At 42.4% G+C, this 22,670-nt stretch overlaps 1 protein-coding gene across 1 annotated transcript in view; it reads left to right on the top strand.

The window, feature by feature from the left end:
- Positions 1-22,670, top strand: part of FAM124A (family with sequence similarity 124 member A) — a 42,451-nt gene that overhangs the window by 4,460 nt on the left and 15,321 nt on the right. Inside the window, exon 2 of the mRNA XM_063149264.1 lies at positions 7,023-7,054. Coding sequence (XP_063005334.1) covers positions 7,023-7,054 — 32 coding nt within the window. The remainder of the gene's footprint in view (positions 1-7,022; positions 7,055-22,670) is intronic.

The following is a 22,670-nucleotide window of genomic DNA, read 5'->3' as shown; positions in this document are numbered from 1 at the left end:
TTTTTCATCCATCTATGAGAAGCTCTCAGAAACACAAACCACTGATGCTGAAAGCTATTTTAAGGCCTATTTTTACCTTGGGGCTTCTTTTGTTTTGGTTTGGAGTTTGGGGGGTTGTTTTGCTGTGGGTATTTTGCTGACACTTTCACTTCATGTATAGACCCATCAGTCCAGATATGTCATGATACTCAAGTTGTCTCTGATTTGACATGTGAAGTTGAGCTGTTTGTCACAAACTGGCATTGAGGCACCATTTCCAAACAGATTTACTCAGTGAAGCAAAGCTGTTTGGTTGAACATCGGGGCAGGCAGACCTGAGAGTGCCAGGCACTGGAGCAAGACACGGACAGCAAGAATGAAACACACTTTAGATCACATTCTGGAGGCCGTGAGCTCTGTGCTGATACCCATAATTTTTAGGTCCCAGCAAGCAGCAAGGTTCACCTCAGCTAAATGTAGCTGTGTGAAGGTTTGATGTTTGGTATAAATCAGGCTTCTTCTGTTGTTAATTAAGAGAACCAGGACCTCAGGAGGATAAGTCAGCCCCTGGCCTGGGATGGGTGGATACATGGCACCTGATGTGTCCCTCTGGGAGTGCTCTGTGAGGGAGTGGTGAGCAGGGTGTGCAGACAGGTGTGCTCACTAAATCCCAGGGTGTTCCTGCCTCATCAGGTGCTTTTTGGAAGATGACAAACAGCTTTTCAAACCCTATACAACAATGGTGTCTCTCATATGGTGTCTCAAACATTGCTGTTGGTAATGAGCTCTGGAGTATAGTGGTTAGAGCTGCTCAATGGGAATCTTTGCCACTTTCCTAGAAATCCAAAGCAAGGAGTATAGGGACAAGTTGCTGTGAGTCATTCCATTTCAGTCATCTTGACTGCACAAGTAGAAGTATCATGAGGGTAACAGATTTGTGCTGGACTGGTTTTAGTGAAGCAGATTGTAATCTGACCTGCAGGAATTTGGTGAGAAGAAACCCAAGACAGAGCTATAAAGCCAAATCTTCTATTTCTTCTAATGGGACTATAAAATACTCCCTTGTGCCTTGTGGAGTATTTTCTGAGGGAGGGAAGAAGAAGAAGCTGTTAAATGCAGTACTTAATATGAAACAGTGAAATGTGCCACAAGTATAGGTAGAGAAGGCTTGGGAAATATAAATCCAGCAGGTTCCATTCCATCAGTCCTAGGCAAGCAAAGGATGCAGAGAGCAAAAGAGATTGTAAACTTTCCACTATTTCATTTTGGGGAGTGGGATTAAGGAGCCCTTGCAATGGAGACCATGGGCATATTGGGGTGTAGTATTATGTTAGAATTACTGGAGATGCGTTTGTTTTACTCAGCAGGCTGCCTTTGGGGATGACCAGCTCAGAGACCTTGGTCCCAGCCATGCCAGAGCATTGAACAGCACATAGGGGTGTCCCTGAGCACAGGATGGAGTTGTCCATGTTGCTGAATCATTAAAATGGTTTGATGGGATCAGTTTGAATGGGGCCATCTAGCTGTCCCCCATGTCTTTCCTGGGTGTGTTTTACCATGGGCCAGGATATGTTTTGCCATGTTGCCATGGTTCAGGGATCATTCCCAGCAGACAACTAGCCAGGATGTTTTGGGAGGCAAGAGGTGTTACTGGTACAGGTGCAGGCTGTTCCACAGCACTTGGCCCGGCTCCCAGGCAGTTCCCTTGGGACTGTTTGTTTATGGCTGCAGCTGTCAGGGCTGTAGCTGTGCTAACGTGGTGCTGTGTGATCACAGCTGATCAGTGTGCCCAATGAACCCCAGCACGGTGTGGTGCTGGAGGAGCTGCATTGCTTGTGTGAGCCAGAGCTGTGAGAGAGCCATGTTCTCACCCAAAAAACGGGCTCACAGTGCTTTTAGGTACCACATTCAGCAACTGCAAGTTGCACTAGCACCTTTTGCTGGTATTCAGTGGAATGCTTCCCTCTCTTGGATATTTTGAGGTTCTGTATCACTGATCAGCAGTGAGAGGTGCACGCAGATCTCAGAGGATTGTTCAATATCTTTTGTGCTCCTGATGCTCTTAATGCATCTAATAATGCACAAGTCTGATCCTTCAATGATGGTAATGGGAACTGAGGTCTCACCTTTATCACAAGCTTCTACATTCCCATTTTAATGTCTTTTGACATCTCCACAGCTCCTCTTTGCTGGTGGGCTGACCATTGAGCACACATTCTTTGCAGACTAATGTGTCTTTTGACTGAGCTATAAGCCTTCCTTTTCAGTACCTCACACTGTTTCAATACCCTGTTTGATAATTTTTCTTCTCATTATGTGCCTATAAAGGGAACAGTCCTCTATTTGTTCACTTTCTGTCATGGATGTTTTTTCCCTTTTTATCTATAATCTAACATCTATCAGAGGAAATAGCTTGCTGCAAGACCACATAATAGACCTGGAACCTCTTGGCCCCAGTGTGGTCCCAGGTGTCACCATTAAAGCACATGAGTGCTGTACTCTTGAGTTATCCTAGTGGGAAAATCCTCTTCCAAGGGAAATGATAGAAGCCAATACTCAGGATGTTTAAAAGAGGAATGAGAAGAGCAGAAAGGAACACAGTTACTTGATGTCCACGGAGCTTGTATGCCCCAGGAGATGTTTATTTCGGTACTTGATTTTTCTAATGCATGATTTTGTTAAAGGGAATGTTGTGTGTGCCAGTCTAAAAAGCTTAAAAGACTTATACTAACTTCAGAATTTAGTGTCCTAAATAGATGACTGTAGAGAAAAAAAATTAATTTATGAGCCACTTACTAATGCATGCCATGAATCTGGATGATTTCTTCTAATATTTTAAGAACAATAATAATTTTGCTAGCACTGTTTTGTTTTTGGTTAGTTGTTTTGTGGGGGTTTTTTTTGTTTTGTTTTGGTTTTTTGTTTTTTTTTTTTTTTTTTTTTTTTTTTGTTTTTGTTTTTGTTTTTTTTTTTTTTTTTGTTCCCAAGGACTAGATTCAAGGCAAGGAAAGAAACTGGAGGGAGAACAAAAAGTGATCCAGGTTGTCCCTGAGAGCACACAGATAGACTCATATTCATTCCATTTGGTTTTAGACACCCAGACTAGGGTTCTACATTAGAAATGTTGTATTTCTACATTAGAAATGTGATTTCTGTAGGATTCTTGTCTAGGCAACAGCTAGGGAGAGATACTTCAGACCTCTCTTTTCCTTGACAATAGAGGGTGCTTAGGGAGGGTACAGCCCTCATTTTGGTATCTGAGGTTGACATAAGCCTTTGAGCCTAATTGCCCTTTTTTTTTAAATTTATGGATGTCAGTTATGCAACAAACATGAATTAAGTATTAGCTTGAACCATATTAGACCTACAAAAAAGCTCCTGCAATACAATTCTAAAGCCTATTAAAATATGTCTCTGCAATTTGTCTCCAAGCATGCTGTTGTTTCCTCCTTTCTCACCCCCCATCATTTCATTTTTCCTCTTGTTTCATTTTTCAAGTTCTGCATGTACATAGTCTGCTACTCCCTAAGTTCAGGACTCATTAGTTCTCCATGTCCTATAATGTGCCTGCAGCACTTTGGGATAATAAAATAACAGTGTGAAGTAATAGAATACTGTTCCAACTTGCAGTAAGCAAAAGGCAAAATGTTGTCTCGCTTCCATCCGAAATACAAGCAGTGCAGATTCATTTTGAATTAGCTGCCAACTGCTGAACACAGATACATTGAAGGACAGCCCCAGGCTGTGTTCAAACAGAAGTGCAGACTAAATGAATTCTTGCTTGGGCTGCTTGGAGGCAGCTGGATGTGTATTGCTTGCCTCTAGGCTTATGAAGAATGACATGTTACACAGTTTTCACACCCTTTCAAATATGCATGGTGCCAAGTGACACTGGTGTGACTTGCTGCTGAAAATACTGTGTGGTTTTATGGCCTGCGTAGCACCTTAGCCAGCCCCTAGCATCACTTCCCCTTGGTCCCTGCCCAGAGCCAGACCAGCAGTATGTACATTGCCCAGCAGTAGGAACAAGAAGGTGTCCTTCTCTACTCATGTTGATGTCCAAGCTTTAGTAGATAAATTAGAATTTAGCTGTCAGTAGAATTGCCCTGGTACATTTTAGGGCTTGTGTGGGAGCCCAGGACATCCCTCTGGCTGTCCAGAGTGGCCAAGACCCTGCCAGGGGCTCAGGAGCCCTGGCACAGAGCCCAAAACACCTGTGGTTTTGATTATGACCCGTGGAGCAAATTACCAATCTTATATGAAGATCAGCAAGCCACAACAGTTTAGGTAGAATAATAGTGAAGTTATCACAGGGTGAATTTTGGGGTTTCTGGAATGGGGGAGGCAAGATGGAGGGATCTGGGCATGTCCAGCCTTTCTCCTCCTTGGCCTCCATCTTCTGCTGTGGTGCTGGCACTTTTAGATTGGTTTAGAGTAGAAGCTCACTGTCTAACATAGGTAATAGGTATTGGACAGTAATTGTAAACATTGTGGATGTAGGTTTTAGTATAAAGACATAACACCACCCTGGGGGCAGCCAGAGTGCCTGGACTGTCCTGCTGAGCAGACCTCAGCAGGGCAGGAGAAAATTTTTTATAGATAAGATACAAAAAACAACCTTGCGACCAAGAAATGAAGAGCTCTGACTCCTTCTTGACTGCTTGGGCTGGGAAAAGAGACTTTTAACATCTCTCGGGGTCACGGCGACCAGCAAAAAATCCCGAAAGGCTCGATGTGCTTCAGTGGTCTCAGATCTAGGGGGAGGTTAGCCAAGCTTGGGGAGAGGGATGTGCTGCTGATAGTGGGCACAAAGAACACAGAATTCACGAGCCACAAGGCCATTTGGCAGAACTCACAAGATAAGGATGAAACAAATAAAGCCAACTAATTTCAGCAACTGTGCTGAAGTCAGCTCTAACTAGGTAGAAAACAATTTCACTGGGGGAGATGGTGAGCATTGACTCCCAGCCCGCTGACTCGAGAGACAGGCTGGTCATTGGCATGGCAAGTGAATCATGTAGCCAAGCACAGGTGGAATACTGATCAGTAGCAGAGCTGTGTGGCTGGTGGCCAATGAGCCCTGATTTCTTTGCTTGCTAAAATATGAGTGGTGTGGAGCTTTGATGGCTGGGGACCCGGCCTGCTGTGGGCCAGCTCCCTGCTTTGCACAAACTGGACTAAAGGAATGGGAATACCTCATCTTGGAGTGTAAATTGGTGCTGCACACAGGGCAGTGAGGCCACATTTGGGACACCAATGTCATTGCTGCCCCTGCCTTCCCAGCTCCATAGGGGTCCTGGGGGCGATTGTTTGAGGGGTAGCTCTTGATTAATGGAGAAGGTGCTGTGGAGCAGCTCTGTATGGGGTGCCTGAGGGTGGCTGCTAATGACCTAGACCTGTGGTCTCTGCCAGTGGGACAGAGATGTTTCCTTGCTCCCTGGCCTTATCAAAGTGGCTGGGGGTACAGGATTAGAAAAGAGGAGGGAGAGCTGCAAGCCCCCTCCAGCAACTCTTTCCCCAGCATTGCCCAGATCTTTTCCAAAAACTATGAAAACCTCATGGCACTTGATGGTATTGGTGAATCTTTTTTTATGAGTTTTTTGAAGCATTCAGGTTGTGTCATCTTTCACTAGTCCAGCAGGATTGGCAAGAGTTGGGGGTGGTTCCTCATCATCTTCTCACCTAACCAGTATGAGAAGATGGCATCTGCCCTGCAGAGTGCTGAGTGCACACCTGTGAAATATGGGGATGACTGTAATTCTTTTTTCTTCTGCAGAGACATTTCTACATTAAAATCAAAAGCAGATACTATAGATATGTGGGACTGATGTCCTTTATTCCCTTGGTTGCCTGAGAGCCTAGAGTATGAGGGTGTCCTGAGAACAGACTTAGATGGTATCTGCTTCCCCACACATCTCTTGGGAGTCAAGGCTGGTGTGGTTTCTTTAATTTAAAGCAATGTTGCAAACTTGCTGCAACTATTACATGAAACAAGGATTTAGGTTTGAATCCCAGAGCTGTGTCAGAGCTCCCTGAGCCCTTTGCCTGTTCAGGGCACTGCAGGGCACACGTGCCATGCGCTTATGGTGGCAGGGGGCTCTGGTGCATGGGGTCTGTTTTGGGGACCCAGTAACTATGAGGGTAGAGGCTGTGTGGCTGTAAACTCCAAACCCAAACACTCAAAGGTCATAGGTAGGGCCTCAGCAGTGGAAATGATTTTTTTTCCCTTAAATATTAAGTGATGGCATGTTTGTTTTACCTAATTGTTTCTGAATCTTCAGGGCATAAATGGGTATGTTTTAATCATCTCAGAATGGGGTTTTCAGGAGTTTGGGGTTATGTGCAGCCAAAAAATTAGTTGCACTGCTGCTCAAAACACTCAATTTCTTTGGCTTTCTCACAGATAATCCAGTATGCCCTGAACTAGAACCAATGGCTGTATAGTTTTATTGAGATGTCTTCAAGAGGAAAATGGTCTACTAAATCAAAAAGCTTTGTCATCTAAATGTTTGTATTTTGGCATTCTTTGTTTTTTTTTTTTTTTCCTTCTCTGACAATTGTAACTGTAGAACTACAAAAATTCTGCTCATCAAATAGAGTTCTCTTTAAAAGAATTCAAAAGCATTATCTGGAAAGCAGCATTTAGAGGACATAAACTGAGGAAGGAGAGGAGCTGAGTCAAAGTCTAGTAGATTTCTACTCCTCACCTGTGTCTGAAGCAGACTATTTCTTCCTTATGGAAAGCCTTCTGAGCTTTTATTTTCACATCTAGAATTAGGTAGCATGAATAACCCCTAGATAAAAGCATAGTTACTCATTCTACTTGCATATTTACTTATTCTACTTATGTGTTTTCAAAATTCACATGTGATGCCAGTTTTTCTGAAGCAGTGTTCAAAACCTATTCTGGTTATTCTCTTAGCACAAAAATAGTGCTAAATGGGCATTAAACTTTTTCAATAAGCACAGTGTGTCAGCTTTGGTAATTTTTTCATTATCTTTTCTAGATTTAATACATTCTAATTAAAATCTTTGTCTTGCAGGTCTGAGTACAGCCGAATGTCCTCTACTAGCAGTGAGTATAACTTTGAGATTCTTTTTTAAAGTGGATTATTATATTTTCTTTTGTTCTGCTTGCTAATATTTATTAACATCAAACTGGTGTTACTGACAGAGTTCACTTTGACACAGTAAAGCCTCCATTCCTTCTCCTTTTGGATCTATGTCTAGAAAGAGCATAGAAAAGGAAACTGTTTGAATATTTATGACCAAACACAAACCATGTGTAAAGACCTAAATATTGGTGTTTGCAGGGATGCAAGGCAAAATGAGAACAAAATCTATAGACACAGTGTGGGCCAGTGTGAATGGGCCCTCAGGCCAAAGGAGTTTGCAGTGATTAATGTCATTGGAGCTGGGAATGCAGGAATAATTGAATGTTTATTGTGAGTTGATGCCAACAAAGCACTTCAGAGCAACTCCAGTGAAGTCGGTTTTTTATTTCAGAGATGGTAAATGCACTAGTAAGTGCCACAGTCTCTCTAGATATTTACAATGACAGTTGATTTTCAGGTTATCCAACTGATAAAAGACAAATTCCCGTGTTTGGACTATTTTTTCTTTATTTTTCACCAATGCAAAATGAGGATTTTTTTTTTAAGCAACGAGGAACACTTTCACTCCATCTACTTCCTTAGTTGTAGAACACACTGCATCCACAGCACTTTGAAATGCAGCGATGCTTATTCATGCATGACTGCTGGTATCTCTCCTTGTCCAAGTGCAAAGTGATGTCTGTCTTCCTGATTCACACATAGGCGTGAACTTTATTTATGCCAAGCAAGCACATCAAAAATTCCAAGATGACAAGATGTGTTTTATAATCTGGATCTTTAAGCACCATGAAAATCAGAGGGGAAGAAAGCTGTCAGGTTTTTTTCTCATTCACACATTCTGGCTGAAGTGTGGGGAGGGTTATTTTCCATCTCCCGTGGTCTTCACTGAAGGGCTTTAATTGATTTCAACAAGAGCTGGATGAGACAGCATTCATAATGTCTGACTCCTGAGCTGATGTGACTAGCAAGGAACTCGCTGCTTTCCCTCCATCTGCTCACTCTGTGTGTGTGTCTGAGAAAGAGAGAATTTAGTGCAGCTTTTCCCTGAATTCTGTTGTTTAAATTGATTTCTGGATTCTCGCTGTTGGGCATAGTTTTTTTAAATGATTGGGAGGCAAAATCCAGGCAATCAGCTTCTCTGCGCTAGTGAAAGCATATTGGATTTGCCTGATTGCACCAGATGTGTGGCACACCACCCTCTCAGCTCTCAGTTTCAGATGATGCTTGGGGAATATGCTGCCAACTTCTTCCACTTTTTGGGTGGTGACTCATACTTACTTGATTAATGGAGGCAGATTATTCAAAAGAAAAGATGCAAGTAGAGTATTTCTCATTTTAAAACTAGGTTTGAATCCCTTAAAAACTTTGCATGGCTGCTGCACATTTTACAAATAAAGGTAGCAAATTCCAATTGTAAGCCTTGGTTTTTATTAACTGAAGTATTTCTGAGGGGGATGAAGCTGTTGTTACGTGGCAGCTACAGTGTGTCCTGTTATCTCTGGTCTGCTCAGTGACTTGCTGGCCACTGCTGTGCTGTGTATGTGGCCATTGCAGCTGTGTTTCAACACCAGTAATTTGTCAGTGCAAGGAGGTATTATCATTCCAGCAAAGACACACAAGTTCAGGAGACAGAAAAGTCTCCTTTCTCTTTTCTGCCTCCAAGGCAAATTATAGTGACACGGCTTCACAAGTAGCAGTATTTAGCTTTGCCTTTTGAGCGGTTTGTGTGGTTGGCTTGGTCAGACTTTGCAACAGTAACAGAAGCAGTTACATAAAAGAATTTTGGTAAAATAAAAATACTTTCACGTCAGAGGCTGGTAGTGGATATATAATGCATTTTGAAGAAAAAATGTTGGAGAAGAGAGATTGAAAAAAAAAGGTGATTTGGACCTTTTAATTTCTTTGAGGAAAAGATTCAATAAGTGATATCATTCACAATACAAAAAGCAGTCTAGTCAATGATGCTGTTAGGCCCTAGTGCAGCACAAAGTAAGCTGTTGTAAATTATGAAGGAAAGAATCTCCATTACCTGCAGCTGCTTCACCTGAAGCTCCTGTTCTAATGGTGTTTTTCTAAACCAGAAGCATTACAAGAAGGATTACAGGTTAATTTGGTTTTATAGGGGTCCTATTTGGTAGTACCAGCGAGGCTCCAATTTCAGTGTTTAACAAATGAATAATATTTTCACTTTCTGGATTAACTCCCCTGGACAATGATTTTCCACAGACATGCCAAGAAAAGGCTAAGAAAGACTTAGCAGGTGGATCAACTACAGCTTCTGTCACAGCAGCTGAGCAGACTGCAGGACTTTGCACCAATGCAGAGTTGTTGTACAGGAGCTCCAGATCCCCCAGGTCGGAAGTAAAACCTCATTGGCTGCTAAATGGCAGTGGCAGGATCATTCTGTGCCTATTTCTAGTACTTTTTTTCCCTGAGCCTAAGGCAGCAGCAGCTATTGTGGTCAGTGTACTGCTCCAGCAGTTCAAAGCCCTGCCTTGTGGATTGGTTGGACCTTGGGTTTCAGGCAGCCTCTCACTTCTTTTGTTCTTTGCCCTTGTGTCCCAGCTTCAGACAACAAAAGAATGCTTTTTGCTGGCAGCATTCATCTAATGCTTGTGGTTTTGTACAGCAGGTAATGTGGGGAAGAGTACCAAAGTTTGCAGAGCATGTGTATTTCAGCAAGAAAAGGCAGCGGGTGCCTGCTGTGCTGAGGGTGTTGTCAGGGTGACTGTGTGCCGCTTGGCCTTGTCTTATTGAGTTGGAAAAAAAGGTCACACAAACCTGTCTGCCGAATGATGCATCTGGAGGTAGTACAGCTTTCAAAGGTTCAGCAGTATAATTTCAGTAAAGAGAAATGCCTTTTCTTTTTTTTTTTTTTTTTACCTGAATGCCAGTGTATGTAGTTACTTTTTCCTTTGTTCTTTAGGAGGAAGAGTGCTTTGTCTTGTTGGGATATTTTGCCTACTGGTGTGCTCTTCATTAATCTAGGAAATGTATTAACTTTCATTTTCCTTGTATTTTCAATTACCTTTTCAGTTGTGGTGTGCAGTTTCCATTAGGGATCCCTAATTCCATATGAGAGAGAATTGGGCTGGGCACTTTACATCCATAGAAGAGACCTTTACATAATGCCAAAATATAAAGACCATTAGTGGCATATGGATATAGACAGTCAGAATCACAAAGAAATAATTAATTAGTGTTGGTCAGCAAAATAAACAGCAGTCTCCATACATCATAATTTTAATGATCTTCAGATTGCTTTCAGCTATGTGTTTCAGAGATTTTCAGCTAGGGAGGTGGAGTTTTGATGGAGGATGCTTATTGCCTCTTCTGCTTAATTTTTGCATTGATGAAAATGGCTCTTCTATTACAGCGTCCTGAGTGGGTCACTGCTGGTGAGAGAGAGGCAGTGAATCTTGTTTCTAGATCAGAAGGATGGATTTATTGATATATAATATATAATACATTATGACTATGCTAAAAGAATAAAGAGAGAGGTTTGCAGAGCTGCTAGGCTAAGAATAGAAAGCAAGAAAGAATCCCTAACAAAGTTGTGTCCAGGGACTCTGTCCCCAGCCTGCACTTTGCGATTGGCCCTTAATTATAAACAAGAAGCATGAGCCAATCAAGGTGCATCCCATTACATTCCACAGCAGCTGATAACAATTGTTTACCTTCTCTTCTGAGGCCTCTGCCTTCCAGAAGACACAGAAATCTGAAAGAAAGGATTTCTGTGGAAAAATGTCTGCGACACTCTTCAGAAAGACCCAAACGAGAAATGGACATTTTGAAACATGACTTTTGTAATTTGTAACATTCACAAAGGATGAGAGGAAATGGTCTTAAATTACACCAGGGGCGGTTTATATTAGATATTAGGAAAAATTTATTCACTGAAAATGTGGTCAGGCATTGGAACAGGCTGCCCAGGGAGGTGGTGGAGTCACCATCCCTGGAACTGTGTGGATGTGGCACTTGAGGATGTGGTTTAGTGATGAGCAGGGCAGTACTGTGTTAATGATTGGATGGAATGATCTTAGAGGTACTTTCCAAACTTAATGATTCTATGATTTGGAGTATTCCACACCTAGTCAGCCTTGGAGCCAATATAAGTAGGTTGTCTTAGAAATAATTGTGGAAGTGAATGATTTTTTTCTTTTTCTTTAACCATTTTTAGCCTGACAGGTAACTGGTAAATTAAATATAAAAATGGCCCTATGGGATAAGATGCAAGTTTCTGGAAGAGTTTAGAGCATTTGAAATTGTAGAACCCAGCAGTACGCTGTAGTTCAGGTTGTGCTTCTCAGTGAGGTAAAGAGCTTGTCACTCACCTGCTCTGCAGTTGGAAAGCTGGTAATTCACCTTCTCCTGCTCCCCTGCCTTTCCTTCAGCAGCTAGGAAACAATCGAGTCCTTGTAGGGTGTTCATATTCTTTAGTGGTAAACCTGGGAGCTGAGGTATTAAAATTTTTATTTCCATGTTTCACATACCCATGTTCCTAGCCCATGGAATTTCACCCACTTTCTGGTTCTAGAAATTGAACACAAGTAGGTTTGTTTTGGCAGATATAAAATATGTGGGTTACTGCACATGTTTCTTTTTAATAAATGCTTGTTTGATATTCTGTTCCTCCACCGGTATAAATTCAGATCGTTGTTTGGGGATTTGGTCACGGTTTGGTCAACATTTTGTCAGTGTCATCTGCATCAGCTCCGCGGGCTTGTGACCCTGTGGGAGCCCTCACTAGGGGAGGCTCCTGCCAGGCCCTGCAGAGCCCTGAAGAGAGGAGCCCACGCTGGAGCAGGTTTGCTGGCAGGGCTGGTGACCCATGGGGGGCCCGTGCTGGAGCCCGTCCCTGAAAGCCTGCGCTCCACAGGAGGAACCCACGCTGAAGCACTTCGGGAAGAACGGCAGCCTGCGGGAAGGACTCACTCATGTTGGAGACGTTCACGGAGGACTCTCTCCCATGGAGGGACCCCACCCTGGGGCGGGGGAAGGACTCTTTTCCCTGAGAAGGAGCAGCAGCAGAAACGATGTGATGGACTGACTGTAACCCCCATTTCCCATCCCTATGTGCAACTTCAGGGAAGGAGGTGGAGAATTGGGAATAAATTTAATACCAGGAAGGAGGGAGGGATGGAGGAAGGTGTTTTTAAGATTTTTTTACTTCTTATTATCCTACTTCAATTCTGATTGGTAATAAATTCAACTAATTTCCCAAAATCAAATCTGTTTGGCTCATGACAGTAAGTGATGATTGATCTCCACCTGTCCTTAACTCATGACCTTTTCATTAAATTTTCTCTGCCCTGCCCAACAGAAGAGGAGAGCAATGGTGTGGTTTTGGTGGGCACCTGGTGTCCAGCCAGGGCCAACCCACCACAAGATGCCTTGTAACAAAAGCACAGGGAGAAATGGATTCCTGTTACTTGTGCATCATTTCAAAATCTGTCTTCAATGAACTGTTAAAGGTGATGAAAATTAACCAGCAGCAGGAAGGGGAGGGGGTCTGATTTTGGCATTGAAAAATCTGTCACAAAGCTTGAATTTCATAATATAGTTGCCAGCTTTAAGTTAGGTTAGTTCTAGCTGATTCTGACCCAGGCACTGTTGGACTGGGTATCTTCTAAGTCTGTTTCTCCAAACAACATAATTTAATGAGTGTAAGGATATAATTATATTCTTTTATTGCTATACAAAGATACACTGTAGTATATTGTTTCTTATTTCCATAGAGAACAGAGATGCTTTTACAATGGCTGGCAATAAACTGTATTAAATACAATTATAAAAACAATTTACAACAGGCTTGCCAGCATCACACTGCATTTCCAGAAGGTGTTATTATAAAACAAAGACTAATTAAAGTATGAGGAGAAATGCAAGAGGAAATTGGACCCAAATGATGTAAAGCCTTAGCCTGCAGCATCTGTCAGTGTTGCAAATTCAGGTGTTTTATGTAGTGATGAAATCTGAAGTGTCAGCTCCTGTGAAAAAAAAAGCTATGTAAAATATGATACATCTTCTGCATATCTTGCCTGGCTCATGTTATGATGCCAGGGGTAAAATGCAATGCTGATTCCCACTCTGGCAGGGGTAAGAGGGAAAATGTCACTGGTACGTGCAACCTAGCAGTCTTTGGCTGTGCAAACCATTTGTGTAACTGCTTGTCATCAGATTCCACTGTGCTGAAGGACCAAATGCTTGCATCCAGGATAGGAGAGTGCAGTGCTGATTCACAGAGAGTTCAGCTTGGAAGGCACCTCTAGAGATGAGGCACAGCCGTGTGGAAGGACATGCACAGAAGAATGCGCAACTTGAAATCAAACCTAGATTTGATTTTTGCATTCCAAGTGGCATTGACCACAAACATAGCATTGCCCTTGTTAAGACTGAGGTTCCTGTTCAAGTTTGTCTGTCTTGGAGTAACCTGTGTATCTCTGGTTTTTGTAAAATTCAGTTTCACTCTTTGGGATCATTTAGCATGCACCAAGCAGTGTGTTCCATGGCTTAATTACTTTCTACTGGCTTGGTGCTAGATTGGGATTTCTGTATCAAGGATGTGCATGTTATCCTAAACAATTACTGCACCAGAATTATCAAAACATTGTTTGCAGTTGTTTTGCATACTCTTTTCTGACCACATCCAGTCAGGTTGGGATTTTTTTCCTTGTCATACAGATACAGCAGATGAAAACTGGACTAGTTTAGTGGACTAGAATAATGTGTATGGATGACAATGTAAATTTTTTCCACCTCCTTTTTTTAAGGCCACACAGTCATAATCAAAACCACATAACCAAATACATCCTCATTTATAATAATCCAAGCATATTTCAGAAGCGTAGGAAATCTTTGGTAGACACTGAGCTATCGAGTGCCGTACAGTTGTAGTAAAATCTTACAGGAAATATGTCAGAGAAAGTTAAATTGGATTATTTGGTGATGTGGGTTAAATTTCCCCCTGTGGAAGTGTTACTGCTGCTGTCCCAGAAAACCACAAGGAGCTAGGCAGCCATTTAGTGGGTGTTTTAACCCTGAGAAATGGGTTGCAGGAAAGATCTTGGCACTCCTAAGTTCAGCTGGTACAGTGATGAGAATGATCTGGAAATTGTTGCTATATCTGTCTGAATTGTTAAAGCCCAAAGAGGGAAGCTAAAAAAATAAATCTGTCCCATGGCAACTCCTGACTCAGAGGCACTAGTTGGGGGAGAACAGGAAAAGCCATCTGAGTCACAGAGTCAAATAACAAAACACTTGTGGAGGCTGGAGCTATTAAGGCAGTTTCTACTGAATGTTGCCAATGCCAACAGTCAGTATCCTCATGGCCACAGCACATTATCGTGGGGTACTTTCTTTCATCTGAACTTTTAAAAATAAATAAATACCATTTGTTTATGCACACTCAGTGGAAATTGGGGCATTTGGTAATAGTGCATGCCACATTCTAGAGCAGTAGATATCCTCTGTCTGCCTTGTTTTAGTTGGTACAAAATTTGTTGATTTGTAGTTTGGGGGAAAAAAATAATTGTACCTTTAGTTTGTAAAATGTTCATGAAATGTTTACCAGGTGACTCCTGGCTGCTATCACAGGGGACCAGGATGGAGTATGGACAGCATGCTTTCCATTCCTGCTTCCCTTTTCCATCAGCTGGTAGGGGGTAGATATTTTCAGCCACACGCTGCTGTCAGCTGAAAGGATTATGAGATTCAAACTAGTTTTCCACACCTGCCAAGTCCAAATGGGCCCTTTGCTGTAATGCTGATATTGTTCATTGTCTACAGAGACACAAACGTGGCAATGCTCAGCCATGCCCCAGGGTTTGATCCCACATTGCCTTTGTTTGTGTCTTCAGTGCAGATGTTTTGGTGTGACTTCTGCCTCCTCTCTGGCTGGCTTTCCCTGCCACATCTTTGTGATACCAGGAAGATATGTGCAAAAGCACAGGCTGATTAAAAGGTCTGTCCGAAATTTAACGTTTTTAGCCAAGCTAGTTTTCTGACTGCCACCAGAAGACACAATCCTTATTATTCCTGAAGTCTGAGAGTTTCTTTTCAGTAAGTTCAGCAAGCTCTTTCAACTTGCATCGAGATCTGACACATGGGAAGCACTGGAAACACTTAGCTGAGAATAGTAGGGGGAAGAGTGCCAAGAGTAAAGTCTTAAATTGTCTTAAGCCCATCATAAAATCACACTTTCAGTTAACTAAAGTACATTGTGTGTGGTATGGACCTCATTGTTGGACTGAATTTGTTAGCTACTCAAGTGTGCAGTGTTTCTTGGGGTTTTTTTTGAAGGCAGTGTTCTTTCTGCCCTATTATAAAAAACACATTTTTGACAATCTCAGCTTTTCACAGGAGTGGAATTTTAAGAAAACACAATGCCTATAATCAGAGGACTTTGGAAATTATGGTGTTGGATGCAGTTTTTTACAGCTTTTGATTTACTAGTGGTTGCTGATGGGAGTTTTATTATGTAGTTTATTTACATTTATTTACATAGTAATTTAATTACACACACAACTTGTAATTGAATTACACATTGCAGCTCTCTACAGAATCTGGTATTTATACCAAATACCAGTGTCTGGGTTCTTGCCAAGAACTATGATCCTTATCTGTGGTTGAGAAGAGTATTGAAGACTTCAGTGCTCTCCAGAGGATAAGTAGATGATAAGGCTGTTGGGTTTTTTAATTGAAATTCTGATTATTTCTAACAATATAACATAATGTTCAAGCAGCACATTTTGAGAGAGAACACCAGGCAGCCAAAATAAACAGCTTATGGAGGAGCCTAGAGCATTGGCAGAAAAATCATTGTCTTACATGGTGTTTGTAAGGAATTGCCAAGCAGTTTGCTTGCTTGTAACCATGGTGTGAAAGCATTCACTTTGGGTTCCTCATGCAAACAAACTCCTAAGTTTGTTTGCATGAAGAACCCATACACTGTCTTCTCAGAGCTGAGAGTCCTTTTTTTCATTGGGTGCTCAATATACAATGAGCACAGCCTCTGCTTTGACATGCCTCCAGGCTCCATAAAGCCTGGGTGGAATACACACACCCAGCAAAAAGTGTCAGGGACACAGGATTACACATCCAGAAACACAATATGGCATTCTCATCCTTTCTTTTAGCCTGTTTCTGAAAGGAAGCATGATGTGAACTGGTGCCATCTTTCTTAACAGAGACACTAACTTCCCACAGGTTTCATTGGAACTGAATGAAATGCACTGGGACAAGAGGGAGAAAAAGTACTAATAGGAGTTCAGGTTTCCCCTTTTCCTAACCTGCAGCTGGACAGTCAGCCCACAGGAAACCCACACATCCTTCTATACCAAGCATGAGCTGTTCCTTAGCTGCCAGCTAGTGAGGGGATAGGTGAGGAATCTGCAGCACTGTGAATGAAGAGATGAGGGAAATGGGGGATGAGAAAATATCTGTGACCTAGGGAGTGACTCTGACTCTTTGCCTTGGTATGGACAGTCAGCAGCCATACCAAAGGAGTCAAAGAAGTTCTAGAGGATGTCATGGAAGACGTGATAATCATGTAGCTCAAGGGCTTTTCTTCCATAACACTTACCACAAAACCACTCCTCATTTGTGGACAAGAAGTACAGCAAGATAATGTGTTAGAAAAAGATAATGCAGCCCACACAGATGAGGCATCCAAGATGGGAGTAGAGAGTGATGGGCCTTATCTGAGGTTTGACTCTGCTTCTTACCTTGGGCTACAAAAGTAGCCCAGGACAGCCAGCCATGTGCTGGAGGGACATCCATCAGGCCCATAAGCTTCCATGGGAGGACTCTGTGCCACAAAAGTTGTGATTCCCATGAAGGAGATGAGGGTCACATGGCTCTGAAGAGGGCTTAGATGGCACCAGAGGCCATCTGACTGCAAATGGAAGAGGGAGTGCCAGGTATTGTTGCATTATCAGCTTAAGAAATGTAGCTATGCAAGTAAGGTGAAGGGTGTTAGATGGGCCCTTTCAACAGCAGCTTAAATTGATCATGAAAAGTTACCCCTAGGCAGGTCAGGAGAAGATATCTGGTGAGGGAGGGATGAAAATTCACTGGAGCTGGAGCACAGTGGGTAGTTTTAGAAGACATTTTGCCATCTAACAGCAAAGGTACCACTTGTTTAGATCTGCCATTGCCTTTGCTTGGTCATGCAAGGGCTCTGTGGGCATTAAGTGTTGGCTGTTGACAAGATTCATTCCCTCAGGACTGGCTGCAGTGCTGTACTCTAAGGGTAATAATGACTCCTTGTAAGGCTGTTCATATTAATGTACCAGAGAAGGCTTTTTATCTTCATCAGAGAAATAATGACCCTAATTTTGAACCTTTTTTTTTTTACTCAGGGTTTTTTTGTAATTGTTTTTCAGCTACTGGAGGAGCAGATTGACCATTTTGCTGTGCTTGTCTATGTGCTGGTCTTCTGTGCATTGTCTGTGCTTCCTTAGCATGATGGAGGAGTAGAACATTCATTGTAGAGCATCCAACTGCAGTTGCTCAGGAAAATGATGCTCTGAGGGGAGTGTGAAAGAGGCTTCTCTTCTTGGCACGGTGCTGGGCAGAATATCCCCCTTCTTCTTGCTTCTGAACAGCCTTCCTGGGTTTGAGGTGGTGTGCAAAGCAGGGCATGCTGAGAAGCACATCATCCAGCAGCCCTGCATTTGTCAGATGCTATTAAACAGCAGGGAAAGGGAATGGAGGAGCTGGTGAATCTGCCACATCCTGCTTGTTCTAAAGATTATTGATGGTGCATAATTCATCAAAGCATGACCGACCTAGGGGTGGGTTCTGCTGCCAGAGGTGTCCTGTTACTGCTTCTGTTGCAGCTGCCCATGAAGCAGTGATCCTTGTTTGTGAAAGCAGCCTCTGACTTTGTGCCTGACCATGAGCCTTTCAATTAGTACACCTAAAAGGATCACTCTTGCCTTGGACTCAGATAAAATGTGAAGGTCCTGTTCACTGAGAAATGCTACAGTTTGACATTTCCTTATGTTTTGCAATGTGGAGGTACTGATATTTTCTGCGCAACAGTAATCCTGGGAAATTTTAATTGGAAACATTATAGTGCCTTTTTATTCTAACATTATTTATATAGTGTTTGGGATTATTTTACATTCCCACAGTTGAAATATTTTGATTGATTAACAGTGAAAAAATATGCTGTTTTGTAATGTTTGGTTTTGAATTATTTCATTACTTCCTAATAGCAGTAATTTCTTGATAATGAAGTACTGCTTGATGGGAGTTGCAGTTCAGAAGCTTGGCAAATTCACCCTGAACAGCTCCTGTTGCCTGATTTACATCTCTTGTACTGCATCATGCAGTTTGGTCAAATGGAATTTGAAGTCTTACTGCCTGATGTAGCAATGGAGGAATCTGGTCTGTATGGCATAAGGCAGGTTCAGGTGTTGATTCTCATGAAGCAGTGTGCTGCAGAGGAAAAAATGGAAGTTTCCGTTCCAGTGTTCTGATTCTCAATGCAATATTGCTGGTCAGGGAAAAAAAAAAAAAGAAAAAAGAAAAAAAATTCATCAACTATTTTTAGGTTGGATATTTCCTCTGTGTTTCCTGGATAGAAGATTGAAAATATACATGGCTAGAAAATTGAAATTATCTCCCACAGTTTGGAAATGCTCTTTCACATGCACAAACTAGGACCAGGAACCAGTCTGCCTAAAATCTCACTTCATTGTAAATTCAATCTTATCCTATGAAACTTACCAGGTTTCCTTGGCCCTGTAGGTAACTCTTCATTAAATAATTCCTGGTAAGTCTGAGAGGCTTTTAGATTCACCCTTTGTTTCACCAGGACAGGGTGAGGAGAGACATTTCAGGGAGCCAGGTATTATATCCTTCCTAAGCTCTGCTATGGGATGAGTTTAGTTCACTGGAGAAGCCTGGAAAATCAGATCTCATCAAGACTGCTGGTGATGGTGACTTCTCCTGAAATAAAACAGTAGTTGGAACACTGCCATGAGAAGGAATGGGTCTTTGCTCAGGGCACCTTCTCCAGAGGGAAAGCAACCAGGGTATGTCACAGTGTAAAAGAGGGACCAGACTCCCAGGTCATGGTCAGAGTTTTGCTTGAGCAAGGTGTGCAAGAGACCTAGGGCCAAAAAGGAAATGAAAAAGGGAGACTTCTCTAACCTAGGATTATGCAGGTGGTGTGGAAGAAAACTCATGGCACATTTTGCTTTTTGTGTGGGTTAAAGTTAAATGCATACATGCTGTAGGGAGGAGTTTTAGATCCAGTTCTCCATATTTGCTGATGAAACTGGCTGCTTCCCAGCTGCTGGGGTTGCTCTTACCTTACACCCACATGTGCCTGCCTTAGGTCAGGAGCCCTGGCTTCCCAGCCAGCAAGAGTGATACCTGAGTCCTTATGGCACCTCTCAGGGGTGGTGGCTGCCCCCGCAGCCACTGAACCCATTGTTTCCCACTTCACCCATGGGTATTTGTGTCACAACATCATAGAATCATAGTTATTGAAGTTGGAAAAGACCTCTGAGATCATCGAGTCCAGCCATTAACCCAGCACTGTCAAATCCACCTATCCTGTTTGTCCCCAAGCCCAGGCAGCTGCAGTTTCAGAGAAGTCACCAAAAGGAGGTAGTTGGCACAGGCAGACTTGACAGGACCCACTGCTTTCTTTCAGATTGTCTTACTGATGAAAATGTCTTGGATTCTGGGCAGGAAGAGCCACAGGGCTGGACAACCATTCTGCTTTGCAGGACTTTCTTTTACCTCAGCTCAGCAATATCGCATCAGCAACAAAATAAAAATAACATGTACAGAAGGACACGTACCATCATAAAATATCAGGGCCACCTTCCACTCCCAGCCTTAAGAGGTCAAGTGTAACAGCTCCACAGCATTTGGGCTGACTGGCTGCTTTAGCCTCTCATGGGTGGTTAACAGAAACTAGCAGAGGAGTAGAAAGTTTAGAATTGTAAAGTACTTTTTCAATCCTGCTTGTAATTACCTCTTAGCGAAGTTAGTGCCAACTCAAAGAGACCTAATCCCCTTCTGTCATAGGAAGAGAAAAAATGTAATAGCTGTGAAAACTGTGAAGCTTATTTTCAAATAGATGCCTCAGCATTTTGATATTTTCTGTGGGGTTAACTGGTAACACAGGAAAGCTAATACATATGCAGAGCTTTCATTAGCTTCTGTAACAATTTGCCCCGGGGCAAATTGAACTGTGTCATGAGAAATGGTGTTGTTTCCCCTCCTTCTTCGTCAGAGGAAGGAAAAAGACTTGTTAGCAACATAGAAACAATTTGCAACTTGTTGTCATTTCAGGGAAGGTTTGTCCTTGCCTCATATTTCTGCTTAAGTTTCTCTTTTTCTCACCCAAACAGAAAGGGCTGCCATTTTAGAGGCACAGAAGCCACATAATGAAACATGTTAAAGCATCTGTGCTAACATAAAATAGGACTAAAGCTCCTTCTGTACTGATCTGCTGCACTCACATAGTTGCGGATAGCTCAAAAAGAAGAGATGATTTGCTCTGCTCTGTGTAACTCTGGCTCCTAAGGATGGCTTTGTGCTGTGCCTCTGAGGCTGCTTCTGCGAGCATCTGGTGCTGATGGGCACAGGCAGTGATGGCTGCAGAATACTAATGCTGCCACTGGCTCCCACCAGGCTCCACTTCTGAAAAATGCTTCAGCCATTCAGTGTCCATGCAACATGCTGAGCAACAGGAGGCTAGAAAAGCCGTGCTCAGGGATTTTTATTTTTTTCTTAATGCAGAGCAAGAAGCTGACAGAAATGATGGCTCTGTGCTTCACATTGTTGTGCCCAGGCTTCTTTCAGAGCTGCAGTCATTTATATGCATAAATATCAAGCCTGTCACTTGTTGCAGGCTTTGATAGCATTTGTGTAACAAAGGAATCAGAGAGAGAAAAAAGCTGAACATCTTCTATTCCAGCCTTAGAAAATGAATGGCTGTGTCGTTATCAGGTTTCAGGTTTTATTAGATCGCTGTCCTCTGCAATTTGTTTTCCTTCCTGTTCTGCTGTCCAATGTAGAGGACCACGAGAGGACCTCCCCCCAGTGCCCTTTTGTCTTTCTCCCATGCTGTGACTCCCCACAGGGGGTATCTCTAAGAATTACCTACCAGTAATGATTGCCACAGCAAAGCCTCTTGCCACATACTGACCCCGTTTTTCTTTTTGCTTCCATTTTTTTTTTCTTCCATTAGCCGTCTGACAAAGTCACTCCACATCACCCATTTCATGCAGGGATACGAGAACTCTGCTGTAATTGTATTTTTGATTACTTACTTGGTTTTTCTTTATCTCCCCTAGGCAAGAAGCACACTTGCTATTTGCTCTGCATGCCATATCTTTCTGCAGTTCTAAATTGAGGCCGACATTGTATTTACCAGTCATCCCTCTTTGCAAAGCTGTGCAGTTGCATCTAAATTTTCTCTGGGTCTTGCCGCTATTCTATATTGAAAGACAACTAAAATACACTACTCGCACAAAGCTGCTTTTCCATTAAAGCAATTGGTGAAGTATCACAAGAATGTTGTTCTGATGCCAGGAGGGAGGAGGGAGAGGTTTGTACTGATTGCTAATAGGAGGGGGAATAGCCTTTGAGACAATCCCCTTATTAAATGTGGTCTGCACAATGAAAAGCTTGGGAAGCCTTTCCAAGGCTTCTCACATTTAGGCTTTGTGCCCAAGCTCAGGGTCTCAGACATGGAGGTGGTTTCAGAATACCACACAAGGGGAACCGTTTCAGCAAAAATATCAAGGTTACCTGATTAATTTATTAAAGTGCCTTGGATCACCATGCCTCTTTATTGGCATGTAACTCCAGCAGAAAAAGCAACAATTTCTCCCTAGCCCTCAAACCAGCCATTGCTCTGCTGGGCTCTCAAAGTTCCAGGCACAAACAAGAGATAGAGCCCCTCTGAACATTGCCAAGGTTAACTAGAAGTTTCTTTTTTCCCCTGAGTAAGTGTAACTTTTTTGTTCCTCCTCCCTTTACAAGTCTTCCCTAATCTTAAGAAAACCTTGAAGCAGTAGTATTACAGTCTGAAGATATAAACAGTGCAGGATTTGTAGGGACAAGTACTATATTATCCTAAAGAAGGACCTATATGCCTGAAGGCTTGTCTGCTTTTTTTTTTTTTACCAGCTGTATCAGTGGGTCTAATAAAAGATATTACCTTTCCCAACAATCGTTGCCTTACTTACTAGAATAGTTGCCTCCAGGACATGAAACATTTAACTGTGTGTAAAACTCCAGTGTCAGGGTGATAGAGCTCAATGGTGTGATTTCCATGTCCTGAGCCAGCTGGCAAAAATGAAAGTAAGGTGGGATGAACACTTTCCACCCTTATCATTCTGCACATCATTAATGTCCCTTACACCCCCACTCTACACCAGTATTTTTGTCTTTCCTACCTCTTCCTACCTGTTCCTGTATGGAACAGGTCTTTTCCAACAAATAAATGCATGTTGTCTAGCGTCTTTTGGACGCTGTCTTGGAGAAACAGCAGCTCTTACAGTGTGCTTAGTGAAACTTTTCTGATTATTTTCTTGGTTGCTA

This window comes from Melospiza melodia, chromosome 2, assembly GCF_035770615.1.
Source record: "Melospiza melodia melodia isolate bMelMel2 chromosome 2, bMelMel2.pri, whole genome shotgun sequence".
Classification (NCBI taxonomy): domain Eukaryota; kingdom Metazoa; phylum Chordata; class Aves; order Passeriformes; family Passerellidae; genus Melospiza; species Melospiza melodia.
This window is presented reverse-complemented; position numbering and strand designations above follow the sequence as displayed.